At 40.1% G+C, this 19,114-nt stretch overlaps 1 protein-coding gene across 1 annotated transcript in view; it reads right to left on the reverse strand.

Moving 5' to 3' along the window:
* The window catches only part of Man1a1 (mannosidase alpha class 1A member 1), a 172,855-nt gene that overhangs the window by 22,233 nt on the left and 131,508 nt on the right, over window positions 1–19,114 (reverse strand). The window contains exons 7-8 of the mRNA XM_036168983.1: window positions 6,173–6,296; window positions 4,943–5,036 (exon numbers count right to left, since the gene is read on the reverse strand). Coding sequence (XP_036024876.1) covers window positions 4,943–5,036; window positions 6,173–6,296 — 218 coding nt within the window. The remainder of the gene's footprint in view (window positions 1–4,942; window positions 5,037–6,172; window positions 6,297–19,114) is intronic.

The following is a 19,114-nucleotide window of genomic DNA, read 5'->3' on the forward strand; positions in this document are numbered from 1 at the left end:
CACAAACTAAATAGACTAAGTAGGATCTCATCAATAATAAGCCCTGCTGTTGTAAGCATGACTGTAGGAGACAAGAGCAAGTGATGCATGGTGAAGCAAATCCCTGTCCGGTTACTGTCAAAATAACAAGGGCCAAATGAAGTTATAGGGAATGATGGCTGCAATCCAGACATGCCCTTCAGAGTCAGAGCAACAAGAGTGGAAAACTAACAGCCAGGAGCAGCTTGGCATGGCCCCGCTGGGTTCCAATTCCCTAATGATGGAAGAACAAGCTTGGCTATTCTTTTAAAGAACTAATAAAATAATCGGGGGACGGTTATTTTAGAGAAAGAAGGGTTATATAATAACATTTATTTCTTGGTGTTAGCTAATGAAAACATTTTCTGGCTATCAAAATAAAAGGTACATCATGTTTTTGATAATTTCATATCTATTTATTGAGCTTTCCAAGGGTCAGGATGATAGTTTGTGTGGTAACAGAGTTCTCTGTAAATTCTTTGTGGGTACAGGAGAGAAGGAGGCCAGATTTTACAGAAGGACAGGACCACCAACTCCAGAAAAACGAAAATGTGGGATTTTCATGGCTTATAGTTCTAACAGAAATGAGTAGTTACTGAAATCTTATGTTCTTCTCTAAAGGGATAAATTATGCTTTCTGCTAGGAAAGTTCCCATAAAAAGATGCCTAATATCTAAAAAAAGAAAAAAAAAACCCAAAATAACAACAAAAATAGTAAAAGAATCAAGCTATCAGAGGATCAAAAATATTAATAATTTTCCTCAATTTTTAATAAGCTTCATATGAATCTGAATTTATCTGTCCAAAGCATTGTTTTAGTAGTGCTAGTGACACACACACACACACACACACACACACACACACACACACACACACACGACACCTCACATATAGAGCAATGGTCACAAAGCCTCTTTCTTGCCTGTGGGTAGTCTGGGATACTCTTTAGTCATAGCTAAGAAGCAGGGACAATTCTTTTCAGAAGGGTAAACAGAACTATTGTTGAAAGAATAAAAGGTCAGAGATTACACACAAAACATTTCAGTAAATGATTACTGTGTAAGGACAAAGTACAGTGTTCTAGGTTAGCAAACAAACCCACGGCATGCTCACCAACCTTTAAACTTTCCCCAGGAAGCTGGTTGTGCGTGAGCATCAGGAAGGGGACTGTGGGTAGAAATAACCCAGGGTGTTGTGCTGGAGAGGAAGAAGTAGAGGTGTAGTGGATGCTAAATTCTCACCAGAGCCTAGAAAGAGGCTTCTGGGAAAGAAAGGCATGTGATCTGGATCTTAGTGCAAGAGTTAGATAAAAGAGCTGAGGAAAGTATGAAAAACAAAAACAGAACAAGCTAAACAAACAACCCCAAACAAACAAACAAATGAAACCCCAAGACCTAGGTATGGCCAAGTAGGCCGAGGTTAAGAAATAAAAATAGAAGTATTTCTTCCTTATGGCTGGAACACAGGTTAGAGAATGGGAGACAGCAAACAAGAGACTCATCAATCCTGTTTGTTTTCCCATCAGAAAATTGGCTGATAAGCAATCCAAATATAAAAGACTCTTTGTACCAGGAAACAGAGCCAAATACATAGCATATGGATGACCAAGAAGGTGAAGCCAGGTGAACGTTCTGGTGTAACTGCCTCTTAATGTCCCTCTTCATATTGACTTCTAAATCCCAAATTTAAGAAAGGAAGCCAGAAACCAAAGAGACTTTTCTTAACCTTTTGAAATATGAGATGAACTCTAACAATGGTCACCTTTTTAGAAAATTATATCTAATTGTCTTGTATCCCAGTATTTTAGTGGGTCTCAGAGATTTCATGTCAGTCTTAATACCCCTCACACTCTTAAAGATCTTAAAGACCTCTGAAGAAGGTACTCATTTGAATAGTATCTATCAGTATTAATCGCATTGAAAAACTGAAACAGAATTCAGTAAGATTTTTGTTGATTCATTAAAAGTAACAGTTATAACAACAACTGATGTTTTTTATGAAAAATATCATTTTATAAATTAAACAAATCAGTGGGAAGACTGACACTATTTTACTTTTTTTTTTTCCTTGCCAATCTCCTTAGTGTTTGCTTTTCTGGCTGGATGCTCCTGTCTGATCCAACTTTGATCCATCAGTATACACTGCTTTGGCTAGAGTATGCTAAGTCAGTCTCATCTCAGACAGCTATACAGCGGGGAAAAGAGACCATATCTTAATCATGCCAGCACCGGGAAGGCAGAGACAAGCATATTCCTGGCCAGCTAGCCTAGTCCATGGAGCCCCAGGCCAGTGAGAAACCTTATCTCAAAAACCAAGGTGGATAGAATCCAAGGAACCTTCAGGTGAATCTCTGACCTTTGCGCGTGCATGCACACGCGCACACACACACACACACACAGCTGGATGCATGCACAGGGGTAGAGACTTCCATATACATGCAGTTATTTTAATATTTTTTTTTGATATAGCAACAAAACTTATATGGTGTTTAAAAGGTTAAAGTATTTTTTAAAGACTACTAGCTACAATGTAGGATTACAAATTATACCAAGGATCTTAAAATTATTAATTATTTTATGTGTTTGTGTGAGTGCCTGCAGGTACGTGTATGTATCATGTGCATGCCCAGTGTCCTCATTAGCCAGAAGAGAATGTTAGACCTCTTGGAATGGGAATTATAGGCAGTGTGAGTCATCAGGTGGGTCCTCTGAACCTGGGTCCTCTGTAACAGAAGCAAGGTCTTTTAACCATGACGCCATCTCTCTAGCCCCTCAATAAACTTTTATATGCGGTTACATTAAAATCTATTGACTATCCTGTACTTTTAGTGATCTTTTTGTTATGCATGATTTCATAATAGCATAAACTGGTCATTTGGAAAATATTGATTTTTTTTTCTGAGTTATGTAGATATGCCATGTTGACATATTTCATTACACAATAAAAACACAAAAACACCTTTGTTAATGTTACCTTCAATATTACCAGGGAACTAATGGAGTCATGCTTGTCATGATATATACACGCTTTCTAAAATTCTAATTTTTATTTAGAAACCAAAAATTTGCCATGACTGGTACCAACACCAATTTTTTTTTCCAACTTTAAGAATCAACTACTGCCGGGTGGTGGTGGTGTACACCTTTAACTCCAGCACTGAGGGGGCAGAGCCAGGCAGATCTCTGTGAGTTCAAGTGTGAGTTCAAGGCCAGCCTGGTCTACATAGCGAGATCCAGGACAGACACCAAAAACTACACAGAGAAACCCTGTTTCCATCCCCCCCCCAAAAAAAAGAGGGGGAAAAAAGAACAAACTACTTAGATCTGAATTACTAGCTGTTTTTAGTTGAACATTTAAGTAAAAATGATGACTCATGAAAGAATAATCACAACCACCTCATAGCAAGCAATAACAGCTGTAATAATGGAATAATAATGTAATCTTGAAACACAAGATCCCCGCCCCCCCCAACTGTTATTTTCCATATGTATCAGAAACGCTTCTGTGTACTTTCACTTCCTCACACAGCACATTACTGGATGGCTACTGTCAATGGGGAACTCAGCAAGATCTAGACTTGGGAAACGAAGGTCTCAGAGCATGCCTGTGAGCTAGTTTCTAGATGGGGTTCATTGAAGTGGGAAAAACTAAGTGTGAGTGGTGCCATCCTGTGGGCTGGGGTTCCATACTGAATAAATAGAACAAAGAAAGCGGAGTGTCTCTGGAAAGCTGTCACAGGCTCTTGCCACCATGATAGACCACAATTGTGAATTGTGAACCCAAACATACCCTCCCTTCATTAAGCTGCTGTGGTCAGGTATTTTGTCACAACAAGAAGTCACCCTCGTGATTACATTGCCATAGACCTGCATGTTGTTGTTTATTAGAATCAAAAGTGATTCCTCTGCTTCATTAAACATGTATCAGTGAAACTGGTATATTTTTGTTGTGGTAGAAATTACAGTGAGCATTAGTACTTCTGGGTGTCTGTCTTGATTTTCTTGCTGAGCTGTACCCACCGCTGCTCACTCAATGTAAGTGCAAACATGCACAGGAAAAAGGCAAAATGCCCCAGTAGTCATAAACTTTTGACTTTGTGGACCCAGGGAAGGTGTCCGGGACTTCCAGTGACCTGTAGACCACACTGAGTGGAGGAATTCATTATAGTAGCTCTAAGGTGACTAGATCCAGGTTCTTCCTAGCTGTTACCAACAGGAGACATGGGATTTAGCATTTTTTTTCCTTCTTATTAAGTTGTTCTTTAAAAGAAGTACTTCTAAAAGAATAGTGAGGCCTAATTATCTAAGGATATGTTATTTAACATAAAGAAAAAGCCAAAATAAGAGTCAAAATTTGAGGCAGTGTTAATACCTTCAACATAGCTAGATATCTCACTTGCTTTTAATTGCTACTTAACCTTTCACATTCTTTCCAAATTAGCTGGAGAACATTTCTTTTTACAAATTCCAAGCTCTTCTACCTCTGTTGAAAATTATCTGAAGTGAGGGCTTCTGGCATCAGAAGATCTCAGCTGACGCTTACTTCTATGCTGAAGGTAAGTCACTCACAAGAAATTTTTATCTGGTAGCTTAACTTTACCAAGAGAAAAATCTCGGTCTGTGCTTCTCATTTCTCAACTCAAAGTAGAAACTGCCAGAAGCAAAGTGGTCTAAGTTATTACTATGGACAGCAGCATCATTGCCATCAGCACAGAGAATCCAACACCCCCCCTCTCTGCCACACACATACACACACAATGGCTCTTCCTTTTCTGACTAGTGGTTTCAAATATACTTATAATAATGTCATCAGACTTATGGCTATCTGCGAAAGCAAGCTGTCTGGTTTCCTGGCAGCATTCTGTCTAAGGCTGCTTAGGACTCACTTCCCTGAAGAGAGAAGGGCTGCTTAGCTTTGGACTTACGTTGACCCCACTGTCCACTACTGGGGTTCAGATAGTTAGGATAAAGGCCTTCTGGTTTTTCCAGTTTGTTCAGCACTGTCCGAATATTCATTACCTATAAAAGGAAAGGAATGTTAAGGTGAAAAATCTAAGAAAATGTTCACATGCTATTTATTCTTTCTTTTTTTTTTTTTTTTTGGCCAGGATAGAAAAAAAAGTTGGTAAAACGTTTCAGAATTAGAAGAGTTGTAATCATCTTATTGTTTTGACAAAAATAGTAAGTATATATACGTATCTAGAACCCAGATCACAAATTGAGACCTCAATCTATATATTAAGGAGATATATATATATATCTCAATGTATAAAAGTATTAACTACTTGTTCGGAATTGTGCATTTGACTAGGATGATAAGGAAAATAAACAAATGTAAATAGTGGGGTAAGAGAAGAAAATGCTATGAAAAAAAAGGAGAAGGAATTATGCAAATTCCTGCACTGAGCTCCACCCCTCAGTGCAAGTGCATTGGGAGTTGGGGCTCTGAGGGATACTCAGGAGGGCAGGGTCCTCTTTCTCCCCGCTTGCTTCCCGCCCCTTGTGCAGAGGCACACACAAGAAGTTATGGGAGCCCTTCAAGCCAAGAGACCAAGGAATGAAATCTTCCTGATGCAAATCCTAACTGTAGGCCTGCCGGTGAGAACTTAGATTCTGTTATGAGCCGCTCCTCTAGCGAGATTTTTGGCTATGGACACGTGAGGTCACTGAGGCTAATAGCACAGGGGTGGATGGGAGGTGCAAAGCTGTACTATGGTGGCCAGGTGGTCTGGGAAGACTGCTGTGTTTGAGGAGAATTTCAACAAAGTGAAAGACAAGTCTTTCAAGGAATTTTGCTTAAAGGAGGTAAAAGCTAAAAGCCAAGTGGTGAGGTAACGTAGTATGGATGGATTGGCTTCTTGCAAACAGATCTACTCCACTGCCATTCCATATCTGCATAACACTTTAACCTTTCACATATACAGTATTACATATTTTTAGATGCAAAAAAAAAAAAAATCCAGACAGGTAAGTAACTTAATGTATAGCAAGCCCCATGGGGGAAGGCAGAGCCTCTCACCATGAGTTACACAGTATCACGGAAAAACTAGGTCAACAGTCTGATCAAGTGAAATAAGGCATGTCACAAAGTTCCCTACAGTTACACAAGCCTTGTAACTTTCCACGCACTTTGCCCAAGAGTTCTCAAGACTTACCTTTTCGGCAAAGATGGGGTTTCCTGATAGGTGGCTCAAGTGCATGAACTCCAAATGCAAAGTTCCGAATTCTGCCAGAATACTGCTGCCTCCGGAGGCCCAGGGCCAGTTCCGACCAATCCCACTAAGGAAGAGAAGATGCAGGAAGACACAGGTCAGGTGAATTCCACTCAGCAGAAGTGGAAAGCTCACATATCTTCAATGGAATCTCCAAGGGGATCAACTCTAGATGTATCACCTATTGTTTCTTTTCAGGAAACTGGTTTTCAGCTTTAACTTTTATCTTCAACCTGAACATTGTGTCGACTTAAGTCAGAAAGTCCTTTGAGTTCCATGTGACATATTTTGGAAGGTCCAGGTGCTATGCAATGATGTACACATACTCTTCCACGTAATCAGGATCCCGAACCTCTGCCTGTGCTCTGTCACCGCTTCACAACTCTTAAACATTCCAATGGAGATTTCATGGAGCTTTAGATATTTACATTATACTCAAATCTATTTGGATAGGAGAAACATTTCAAAGATTCTTTACTTAAGCACTTCCGTCCCATCCTTTTCCAAATCCTCCCTCCAATTCCTAGACTTTCCTTACACATATCTTCACACTATATCTTATTTTTTAAGGTACTGACTCATTGCCTGTCTTACTTAATCTATGCTTAAGAATATAAAATTATGTTATATAAACCTCAAAGGCAGGAGCTGCATATGTATTGTTGGACGGTTTTATCTTGGAAAATACCTTTTAAAAAGAGATTTAAAAAAATGTGTGTTGGGTATGATTTCTGTATGTGCCACTGGTACATGTACCCCTAAGTGTAAAAACACAGGAGTCAGGGGGCGATATCAGGTGCTGCTACCCATCACGCTCACTGCCTACAGCCTTTGAGACAGGATTTTCCACTGAACCTGGAGCTAGGCTAGAGGTCAGAATGCTCAGAGATCCTCTTGTCTCTGCTTCCCCACAGCACTGGGGTCATGGGACTATGGAGCCACAGCCATCTTTTTCCATGGACGGTTGGGATTTGAACTCAAGTCTTCATGCTTGTGCAGTGAGCGGCCTTACCACTGAGTCATCATCCAAGCCCCACACATGAAGTGAATCGTGAGATATGATCAGACTCTTGAGTATAGTTTGCTTTCTCCAAAAACAAACCATAAAACTTAAAAACATATATGATAATTCAAATAAGGAATAAAGTCCAATAGACTCCTGACTGCTAATTCACATTCCTATGTCTGCAAATGCACATCTTGCAGACTTATAATTATTGTACATTATGTGATATGCAATGGCCACTGAATGGCACAGGGTTACAAGCATGCTGTGACAACAATTCACTTTCCTCAAAGACTCTACAGAGCAAAATTAGGAGGCAATTGTTTGAGCAGAAATAAATTCCAGTATTGTATGTAAATGCCAACGCAAGAAGAAATCCCGGAGTATCTTGCACAAGGATCTCCATTGTGGCATCATAGGCATCATAGGATACTTCCTCTTGGAGGAAAGCCCAGTGTTGAGTCTTAAAGAATAAGACGTAGGGAGGAAAAAGCAATGAGAAGGTGAAGCTGAGCATGTCCCCACAGCATAAGGAGCCAGGGACATTGCTTATGGGGCAGAGAGGTGGCAGGCACCTCGGCTATCCCACCTAAGCCTAGGAGCAGAGGTCTGCTGGAAATCTGACTTTCCTCTTTTTAAGACAGACTCTTTTCAAGTGCTTGGTGACCCCTAGCCTTCCAAACTACCCCCCTTTATATGGGTAAACATTTCAGCCCTGTCATGGCCTCTAATGCCAGGCTGCTGAAGAATGAGGGAACTAAAGGATGAGGAACCTGGGTGTGAGGAAACTCTGGGCTAGCCTCCCTCTTACTCTCTTTCCCTTCTCAGCCAAATTCAGGTTTTGTTTTAAAGCTCACAAGTATGGTTGATATACCTAATCAAAGGGAACAGAGAAAAGGGAAAAATCTTCCATTCATTTGTTTCAGACCATGTCCTAAGTTTTCAGTTCTTGGACTATGACTTAGTCTTATTTTATATTTAGTTTAATAAAAGGAATGTTGAGTTACCCAAGGAAAAGCAACCTTCAAATTTTAACTCATAGCCAGAGAGCCAGTGCATGTAGCCATTGGTCATTTGTTGTCATGATATACCAACATTTTTATTCTAAACATTTCATCACTAGACAAAGTCAAAGCTATTAAGCAAAACTACAAAAATCCTCCCCCGTTGTGGAGAAACATTAAAGACTAATTTGCATCCTAAGGCCATATCAGGAGAAGACAGACTGACAGCTTCACCCTGGAGAAGGAAGCAAACAGGATGCAGGATCCAGCCTACTTCCCGGAATCTAAGGGACTGCTTCTTTTCAACTCAGGAGATTAGAACATGTGCATACTCAGAACTGCCAATGAAACCATCTAAGTGCACTTAAATATAACTCAAGTTTATTTAGTATCCATACATTTATTCCTAGCAATTTATGGGACGAGTCAAGAGAAAACCGGCAACATACTGATCCTTTTTCTGGTGTTCACATGATAAAGAAAATGACATTCTTTTCTGTCTCTGCTGAATTACATAAGGAGCAAGAACATGAAAAGCACACATCATGTTAAGAGAAAGGCAGCTGGGTTTAGGATAAATATGAATATGAAAGAATTGATGTGATTATCTTTCAGCACACAGAATTCATGTATTTCAGTAATAATTACATACAAGATGAATAGCTGTGCTGGTTCTTAAGTATACAACTGAGAAGTAGTTTAAGAAGTCAGACAGGGCACAGCACAGCTCAACCCAGATCTCACAGAGAAATCTGCAAAGATTAGCAGATTGGTCTGGAGAGAGGATAGAGATCACACCATGTGACAGTGACCCATGTGACCTCTGCAGACACTTGCCTCCACTCTGGCATACCATATACTAAGCCAAATCCAAATTTTGGTCCCATAAACAGAAAACTTTCTAACATTGCTTCTCTTAGCTTTTTTTTTTTTTTTTTTTCTCGAGACAGGGTTTCTCTGTATAGTTTTGTGCCTTTCCTGGATCTCGCTCTGTAGACCAGGTTGGCCTTGAACTCACAAAGATCCACCTGCCTCTGCCTCCCAAGTGCTGGGATTAAAGGCATGCTCCACCACCGCCCGGCTTTTCTTAGCATTTTTTAAAGACAGGGCCTAGCCTTGACTGATATGGAACTCACTTTGAAGATGAAGCTGGCCTTGAATTTGTGATCCTGGTTCCCCAAACGTCTGGATTACAGACACTTACCACCATGCCTAGTTATAAGATCCCTTTTGCTCTAAATTTTGAGTCTAGTCATGAATCTACGTACTCACAAAACTAAACTTTCTGTATGGATCATGGACATTTGTCACTGAAATATGGGGGCTGTGACAGGGGAATGAGTCCATGGAGAGGTTTGCTCTCTTGATTTAGAAGACAGGGTACCTTGGGTATCCTGCTAACATAAGCCAAGTATTCTAGATCTTTGGTTCAAAATTACTCTTATTTATAGAGTGGGGGATTTAAAATGCTTTTAATGTTATTACATTACCAGGGTATTTTAAAGGCTATTGTGATGTTCTTTATCTGGCTTGTTCTACAAACATGAATACTATTCTAGAAAAATATGTTAAAGACAAAATAATTAAAAAAATTCTGAGCTCCACAAGACAATCACTGAAAGAGAGGGCCATTTAAATATTTCCAACCTTGTTATAATGTCTACATTTTAAGCCAAAATATGAGTTGGTGTATAGAAATGTATACACAAAAAGACAATTAACGTGATCTGGGCAGCTGCCAAAGGTTTGGTCCAAAGAATGCTGGGAAAGAACTTCAAACTGCTCTGGCACTCTAGTTTCACAGACTTCTGTTCCCTCCAGTGTCTAGTTCTTCCACAATAAACAAGAATATTATTCAATATGTATGCTTTAACTTTTACTTAGCCTCAATTTCCAATATTCTACTAAGGTCATTATTACTTGAAAATAAAACTTAGTCATGCAGAAATAGTTGACTTCAGCAAGTGAAAATGGGAAATGCTCTTTAAAAAAGAATGCACCCACTGGGTCCTTTGGAAAATGTGGAATGCTATTTTCTTTATAGAGTTTATACAGTTTATTAGCAGTGGCAAAATATATACCCTGACTCTATCGGACTCAAAGCATTAAAGGGTGTTATTACTGGCCTCATAGCTCTGATGTACAATGGGTTTCACGTGCCTTTTCCATCCCCTGGGAATAATGGGTAACAAGGCCAGAGGAAGGAGCCCCATTCTACTCGTGTCTGAATCCCATGGGAGATATGCTAAGTCTTCCTAAAGCCTGTAACGATGTAAGTAGCTGGAGGATCGTTCTGGATTGATGGTCCAGCCTTTCAAAATAATCTTAAATGGAGGTAACCCAGGGGCGTATATGTTATAGTCACTACCCAGATAGCATTTGGATCAGGAACACATAGAGTTGGCAATGTAGCATGATCAAATACAACAAATGCAGAATTTATAGAGCTGAAATGATTCTCTAAGACTGCCAGATGAATATACAAACAAAGCATTAAACAGTTATACAGTGTCCATTAGCTATGACTTTCAACTTGCCCTTCCTTGCGGCTTCCTATTCTACGCAAAATGGAAAATGATGCAATTTTCATTAAAAAACAAGGAATAAAACCCATAATTTTCGCAAGTATTCTTGCTTGAATGATTTCTGATTAGCTGATCAGTGAATAAACTTCCTTTAAGTTAACAGTCTATAATACAGTTTACTCCTTAGGGATATGGAATCATCAGTCTTTGGAAGAAAAGCTCCCTATATCTTATATTTCTCACTAAAGCCTTATTCATGCATGCAAATGGAATGGCCCACAGGGATATTGAATTCCAAAGAGAAAATTAATCTGATATTATTCCTTTTGGACTTTTAGCCCAAATTAGGAAGGAATAATTAGAAATTTCGTCAATGATTGTTTCATTTAGCTTTACCCCCTGAGCTAATCGATTTAGAGACATGGCAATTTCATCTGCATGAACTGATGTCTCCTTCCTGTGAAGGTCTGAAGACTGCTGAGAGCTTAGTAAGAGCTGCATCCTAGGGGGCTGCCATGGCAACACAGGTCAAGACTGTCCTGAAGTCCATCATAGACAATTCAGTAGAGAGGACCATCCCCTCGGGGAAGGGTAGCTGATTCAAGGCAGCCATTTGTCCAAATTCCTCAAAATCCCAGCTGCTTCCTCTACGTAGCAGCATGAGGGTACTTACAACTCTCAAGAATTTTCACAGAAGACTTTTCACGATGTTTAACACTCGAAATTTGTTATTTTCTGCTCAGTGTCAGCCGATACAGTTATTTGAGATGGTTTTAATCTATCCTGATTCCTATTAGTCTTCTTTGGGTCTCGTTATCTAAATTTGGGGCTGGAGATGGAAAATCACAAAGACAGAGGAGCTCAGAAACACTTCTCAAATAACCTTCTTCTGTGATCCCAAGGTACCGTCAGCCTTTTTATTTCCCCTCTGTTTATCCCCTGGGTAGGATCTCATTGGTAACTGTGGTCAGGTGACAGCAGATTAGGTGAATTCGGCTTTCTCTGGATTCTTAGGTGAACTGGTACATCCTAGCATTGGGTTCATGAAACACTACCATAAGGGCTAGTAGAACTCTTGAGAAGACATTCTGGTGCATGTAGGATGTATTAGGTGTGCAGGTAAGCTTCTCTATTTTAAGAAAAACTAGATCTGATTGGGGAGCCCCTGGTGGTGGGACCAGGACTTATCCTGGGGCCATGAAATAGCTTTTTGGAATACATTCTCTAGGGTGAGGTACCTTGCTCAGCCTAGACACAAGGGGAAGGGGCTTGGTCCTGCTTCAATTTAGTATGCCAGACTTTGTTGACTCCCCAAAGGAGGCCTTGCCCTTGAGGAGTGGATGGGAGATTGGGGAGGGGTAGGAGAGGGAGGGGGAACTGGGATTGGTATGTAAAATGAAAACAAAAAACTTTTATTTTAAATAACAAAAAACCCTCTAAATAACAAAAAAAGAAAAATTGGATCATATTCTATACCGTGCTTTAAGTACCCCCCCCCCATTGTATTCCTTTTGTTTTGTATGCCAAATGAGGCACATACATTCTTGTTTTGTTGAGTGAGGTTTCTTACTGAGTGGATATGTTCTTACTTATTTCTTTATTATTTATTTTGAGACAGGGTCCATTGTGTAGGTTTGGCTGGCCTGGAACTCAATAAGTAGATCAGGCTGGACTTGAACTCAGGTCTACCTGCATGTACCTCTCAAGTAAGTCCTGAGATGAAAGTCTTATGTCACAACTTTTGGTTTATATGACTGACTTAACACACATACTACCAATGAACACCAAAGCACATTTATTTCTTGCCACTGTCACCAATTCAATGATAGGGCTAGCTGTACCTTTTTAAATGGAGCCATTTTCAGACAGAAATGACTACGCAGCCTCCACCTGGAAGATGTTAGTTTAATTGTCTAAGCTGATAAAGAGGACCGATTTGGGGAGGTAGCCGAGGTGCAAACGGCTATTCTGACCTCTTGTCACATGGAGGGAAAGGCAGAATTTGTGGGATGTCTTCACGTCATCTGTTGTAAACTATGGGCACTAAGTCTTTAAACTGGAGCAGGTGATCCACTCTGTTCATTTGCACACCTCAGCATGGAGCAGAAGCAAGCTCCAGCCCATCCTTTGAAAATAGTCTCCTACTCAAGTGGTTATCCACTCGGCCCCTTAGAATTTGCTCATACTTGGACTTTCAGAACTGTCCCACTGCTCTGTTTTACACACACCACATTTCAAGACAGTGAAATGGCCATGAAATTTGGTTATGCTTGCTCTCCCAAGGGTCAGCTGTGGGATAAACTGTGAAATTAGCAGAGACTCCTGGCTTCTAACAATTCTCCAAATTCTGTAGCACTGTCTCTAGCTGCTACAGTGGACAACTTTTTATTGGAGCGTGTACTCCCCATAATTATGAATTGCATCAGTTGTAAAAATGTATGAGCTTCACTGTGCTGATTCCATAAATGCCTATGATATGCTTTGATCATGTCTCCCATACCTTTTAATGATTAGGGGCATTTTACTTGTTTCATAAGAGTTGAACATCTGGCATTATTAACCTTGGGATATCTGTAGCAATGGAGCAGTTACTGTTGGAAATAATGTTTGTTAACAGTTTTGCCAAAACTAATGTTGGTCTTTTGCAGATAAACCTGTCAGGATGCTATTAAATGACTTTGTTCAATAGGCTCAAAAGCAAGCACTTGCTGATGGTCCTTGCCAAACTTCGGGAGTGAGGCTCAGCCAGTCAGTCAACGCTAACTTACTGAGTTAGCTTACCCTGTATCAGCTAGCATGTGGTCCATCATCAAATGCCATGGAAGACACTCCTGGGCATTTTTAAAGCCAATCTGGCCTTTGCTGAAAACGTTGAGGGTTGAAGTCTCAACCACAATTCAATTCAGTTTTTGTCCAATCAGATAAGCTGAATACAGTTTTGGGGGAATCACTTCTGTCTTTTCTATAAGCATTTCTTGAGATGTTTATTTGTGAAATCAAGTGGGTTCTAACTTTTTATAAAAGTGAGCTTTTCTCAATGTTCTACAAATCACTCTGATCCCTTACTACTGAACTCAGTCGATCCTCACTGTTGGTCTTTTCTAGATATTAGACTTTGAGGAGTAATATAGGAGGATTCCTTCTTTGATGACAAAATGAGATGGGTGATAAGTTGTTTTAAAGGCAAGGTCAGGAAAGTGAATATCAAAGAATCTATAGTGAGTCTATGTAAATACCGCAGTTGCTGTTTAGATTGACAAATGATGAATTGCAAAAATGGTTCAAGAAAACAGATGATGTTTAGATAATCAGAACCAGTAATTAGGGTGTTCTTTTTAAGCTGTGTTACACAAGCTTAGACATTTCTGTTAACATGTAATGTAAATAACCAAAAAAAAAAAAAAAAAAAAAAAGGGAAACAGAACCATTAATCAAACTATCTTATCAATTCAAATGGTGGCTTTCCCTAGATTAGAATTTTTATGTAGAAGTAAGACACCATATGTGCATTGTTTGTGGTAGGAATAAAAAGATCCAGAGAAGGGCTTGGTTGGTATAGTGCATGTCTTCTGAGCATGAGGACCCAGGTTTGCATCCCTAGGAACTACATAAAAAGCTGGCTGTGGTAAAGAATGCAGGGACCTGCCCCACAGGAACTTAGGTCACCTGTGAAGAGGTGGCCTGGAACCGAGGAAAGGTAAGTGCATGCCGCTGGCCCATTCCCCAGCCTCCCTCTTACCCAGAGACAATCAGATGCAGCAGGGAGTCAAGTCAAGCAAGAACTCCTTTATTGATAGGCAGTAAGTGTCTTTTATACCAGAAAACCCCAGAGCCCTAGGAGGGGGTGAAGGAACCAACCAATCATTTTAAAGGTCACCCTGTTTACAAACTGTTTATGCCCTGACATCATCGCTGATCTTAGTATTTTATTTGAGCTAACTTCCTTCCTCACCATTTGTATCTAATCTCCATACAAACAACCCAAGCTAACTTCCTCTCAGCCATCCTTTGTATCTATTCTCTGTGTAAACAGCTTAAGCTCACTTCCTCTGGCACCATTTGTATCTACTCTTGGCGAAAACAGCTTAAAGCTTAAGCTCTATTTGTCTAACTTTCTCTTGGTACCCTCTTTGCAGCCGGTGTATGCCCCACAAAAGAATGCCTTAATCCTAGCCATGACCAGATGGGAGGCAGAGACAGGTGGATTCCTGGAATTGTGTTGTCCAGTCCACTGCAGGTTAGTCGACCTGCAGTTCCCAGCCAATGAGAGACTCATCTCAAAGAAAGGCTGGAACTCACAAGAGTGACATCTGAGGCTGTCTTCTCTCTCTCTCTCTCTCTCTCTCTCTCTCTCTCTCTCTCTCTCTCTCACACACACACACACACACACACACACACACACACACACACGATGGGGAAGATAGATAGATATTGAGAGCAGCCTACAACTTATACTTTGGAGGTCATTGGGATGTTATGAAACAGTTTGGCCACCAAAGTTTTAGACAAAAATTACAACAAAGAGTAAAGAGGCCAGTGAAGACTACAGAGCACAATCGTAAGCACACATATTCTTCTCAATGGAGCATGAAGTACCAGCATTCAGTCAATGGGTTCTGCTTTGCCCGTAGGAACCTCCATACATAACTTATAGTCAGTACCGGGTAACAGTCTGCCATGCATCATAACACACATAGCTTTGGGGATAGCTTGTGGGTTTAATTTTTCATGCTTACATTATCTACTAACTGGAGAATAAGATCAAAGACAGGAGGACCCATCCGTTTTCTTTACCCCCCATTTCTCCTCTGCATAGACATTCTTAGAACAGGTGCCAAAATTGAACAATTGTTGCATTTATGGCAGCCATCAATTCACTTCCAACATAATAATCTTTAATGCTTTTATCAAATTTAAGAAGTATTTCAAGCAAGATTTATTACTCACAGCTAACATATTGTCTATGTATGCATGACTTACACATTTAATTTATAAGTTTACATCTTTTCAGTGATTAAAGATCCTTCATATTATTGGAAAAATATTAAAAATGTAACTGACAGCTGGGTGGTGGTGGCGCACACCTTTAATCCCAGCACTCAGGAGGCAGAGCCAGGCGGATCTCTGTGAGTTCGAGGCCAGCCTGGGTTACAGAGCAAGACCCAGGGCAGGCACCAAAACTACACAGAAAAACCCTGTCTCAAGAAAACAAAAACAAAAACAATAAATAATAATAATAAAATGTAACTGAGCTTCAGAAACTTCTACAAAGAAAGAACCATCAACATATTTTTTATGCTTAACTTGTGATAAGAAAGAAAACAGAAGGAAGAAAACAAAGTTTTTGACCTGTATTTCCTGTGAATGGAGTTCTGTCTTCACGTGACACTGGGTAACAGCACAAGGTAAAGGCAAAGGCTGTGGGAATGTTAATACTGTGGCACTTAACCTCTGGGGATGTGAACCTGTCATGGGCAGAATTCTAAGGCATGTAGAAAGGCAAGGGTGAAGTCTGCACAAATTCTAACAAGCCAACATGACTTCGGCATATCGATCTAGCTTGAGAAGGACTACTGTGAAATAAAGTGAACGGGAGGCACCCTGGGCTTCAACAGGTTGGGTCTGCTCCTGGTACAACATATCTTATGATTGTGGTAAGTGCCTGGTTGTTCCTTGAATGTCAATTTAAGAACAATAATGGTGTTTATGGGCTATTTTTTCCTTCATTCAAAATGAGAATGCTTTCTTAGATCCCATGAGGAAAATGTACATTCTTAGAATTTCAGATTACCTACTTCAGTTAATAGCAGAATGCCAATGTGAAAAATAGCACAATTATCTTGTAATGTGAAATGCTAAGAAGAAAATAAAGCACGATGATGTGATGGAGCCTGACAGGCAACTTCTGTGGGCTGGCTTGCTGGAAAGAGCCCCTGGAGGAGGAGACTTCCATGCTGGTCATCAGATGGGCCTGCTGGTGCAGACCTAGGCATGGCTTTCCCCCATGGTCTCAGGAGGGCACAACTGCAAAATAGAACAATGTTCAACTGGCTGCATGGAAGGAAGATGGGCAGTGGTAGCATCCATCCAGTACTTGGGGTCCACAGAGGCTGATAAAGGGACACATAATGCAGAGCCCTGAGTCCAGGGCTAGATCTGGCATTGATTCTAAGTGCCATGGGAAGCCATTTTAAAACCAGATCTGCATTTTAAAATCTGTCTTACGGACTACAAGAAGAAGGGGCTGGATGAAAGCATGACAGGAAGTGAATATGAAAATTGTTCAGACAGCAGGCAGATGGGGCCTGGACTAGTAACTAATGCCAGAGATAGACAAAGAAGAAGACTGGAGTTAACAATCTAGCTGTGAGTTTCCAGGAAGAATTAGATCCAGGGTCCAGGGAAGAGAAGAATCAAGAGTGCTTTCCTCTATTCTGGCTTTAGCTGATGGGTAAAATGACCCCGTTTAAAAAAGTGGGGAAATCTGGATTGACGGTCCAAGTTGGTCATCCTGGCTACCTGGCAAACCGAGACAAGTGAACCACAAGTTCAAGGCCAGGCTGGACAATTCATCAAGACCTCTATTTAAAAAAATACAAAGTAAAATGAGGCAGATTGCTTGCAAGGCATTTGTAAGATCCCAGGTTCAATACCCAATACTAAAAATAAAATAAAATAAAATAAAACTTGGAAAAAGAAAGAGTGAGGCAGTTATAAGTAGTACAAAGACAATTTTGTGGCTTAGATTTTCTACAAAAAGCTAATTTGTAATTATAAGTATAAATCCAACTTTGATCACTGAAAAATTTCCCTTTTTAGTTTTCTTACAAAGATCAATTTATTCAGTTGGAGGGACCCTAGTTTGGCAACCGCTTTTCAGAAATCATCTACGGATGAGGAAAATATGGCAAAAAACTGATTACATAACACAACTGAATCTGCCCCATCTACCACTTAGTAGATCCCATTGTCACTTCTGAGTACATGCCAACAGTTGAACAAATTCCCTCCCTGTCAGTTTCCTAGTGCATGGTCATGTAACAGCACAGACAAATTAAAATGCAAATGTATGCATACTGTCAACAGTGGACCACATTTCAGGGAAAGGGGAAAGATTTTCCCAGTCTACCTCATTATAGTCACATGATATTCTAGTGTGCACATATAGCAAATCTGACACTTTTCTTTGTGTGTGTGTGTGTGTGTGTGTGTGTGTGTGTGTGTGTGTGTGTGTGTTTGAGGATGCACCAACCTGTTGTACATGTGTCTGCTTGCATGAAGAAGCTATTAGTCAACCTCTGATGTCATTCCTCATGTGTTATGTATCTTGTTTTATGAGACTGGATCTTTCACTGGCCTGGAGTCTGCCAATTAGGCTAGGCTGGCTGGCCAGCAAGCCCCAGTAACCTCCTATTTCTGCCTCTCCAGTGCTGGGATTTCAAGTGCGTGTCGCTATGCTCAACTTTTTAATTATGGGTTCTGGGGGTCCAACTCAGATCCTCATGCTTGTGTGGCAAGCATTTTATTGACTCAGCTCCCCAACGTGGACATTTTTCATTTCAAGTTTTGCTACCATAGATAATGTTGTTACTAAGTAGGTCCCCAGAATAAAGTTCCATAAATGAAATTATGGACACAGAGTATGATTTAAAATTTAGTGATTCCCTACTCAACAGCTTCTATCTAAAGTGTACCCCCAAATGTTCCAGCTGTTCATTAATTTCATATTTAACTAATTTTCAAAACTTGCTCAGTCTTGTAGGTTAAAAAGTAACACTTTAGTGTTTTCCTGACTTGTATTTCTTTATTATAATCTTCCACTGTTTAATGGACAATACACATCCTTTTTTGAGAATTATGTTTATAAACTTTTCTCACCTATAGGGCACTATTACCTCTTTTAATAAATTCTTTATCAATTTTCAAAAATTACAGAAGACTAATTTTAGTGAGTGAGACAATGAACAAGTGATTTTGTAAGATATCAGTATTGTATTCTTCATTATCTATAATTAGCCCTGCACCTCCACCAGCCAATTCTACGTAACAAGGCTACCTACTGACCTTTCAGACAAGTAGATTAACATGTACTGTCATGGTTTGGATATACTGTTTCCACTAAAAGAGGCTCAAGTATGTTTGGCCTCCAACGTTATGTCCATTTTTGAGGAAATGACTGGATCATGAGGGCTCTAGCCTAATCAATGGAGTATCAGGAGTTTGGGGGCCATCCATAGCTAATGAGTAAGTATGAGGTCGGCCTGGGTTACATGAGGTCCCGTTTCAAAACAAAAACTCTAAGACAAAAACATAAAGACTATATTCATGATGTTTTACATGGGAGAGCAAG

The sequence above is a fragment of the Onychomys torridus genome, chromosome 19 (genome assembly GCF_903995425.1).
Source record: "Onychomys torridus chromosome 19, mOncTor1.1, whole genome shotgun sequence".
NCBI lineage: Eukaryota > Metazoa > Chordata > Mammalia > Rodentia > Cricetidae > Onychomys > Onychomys torridus.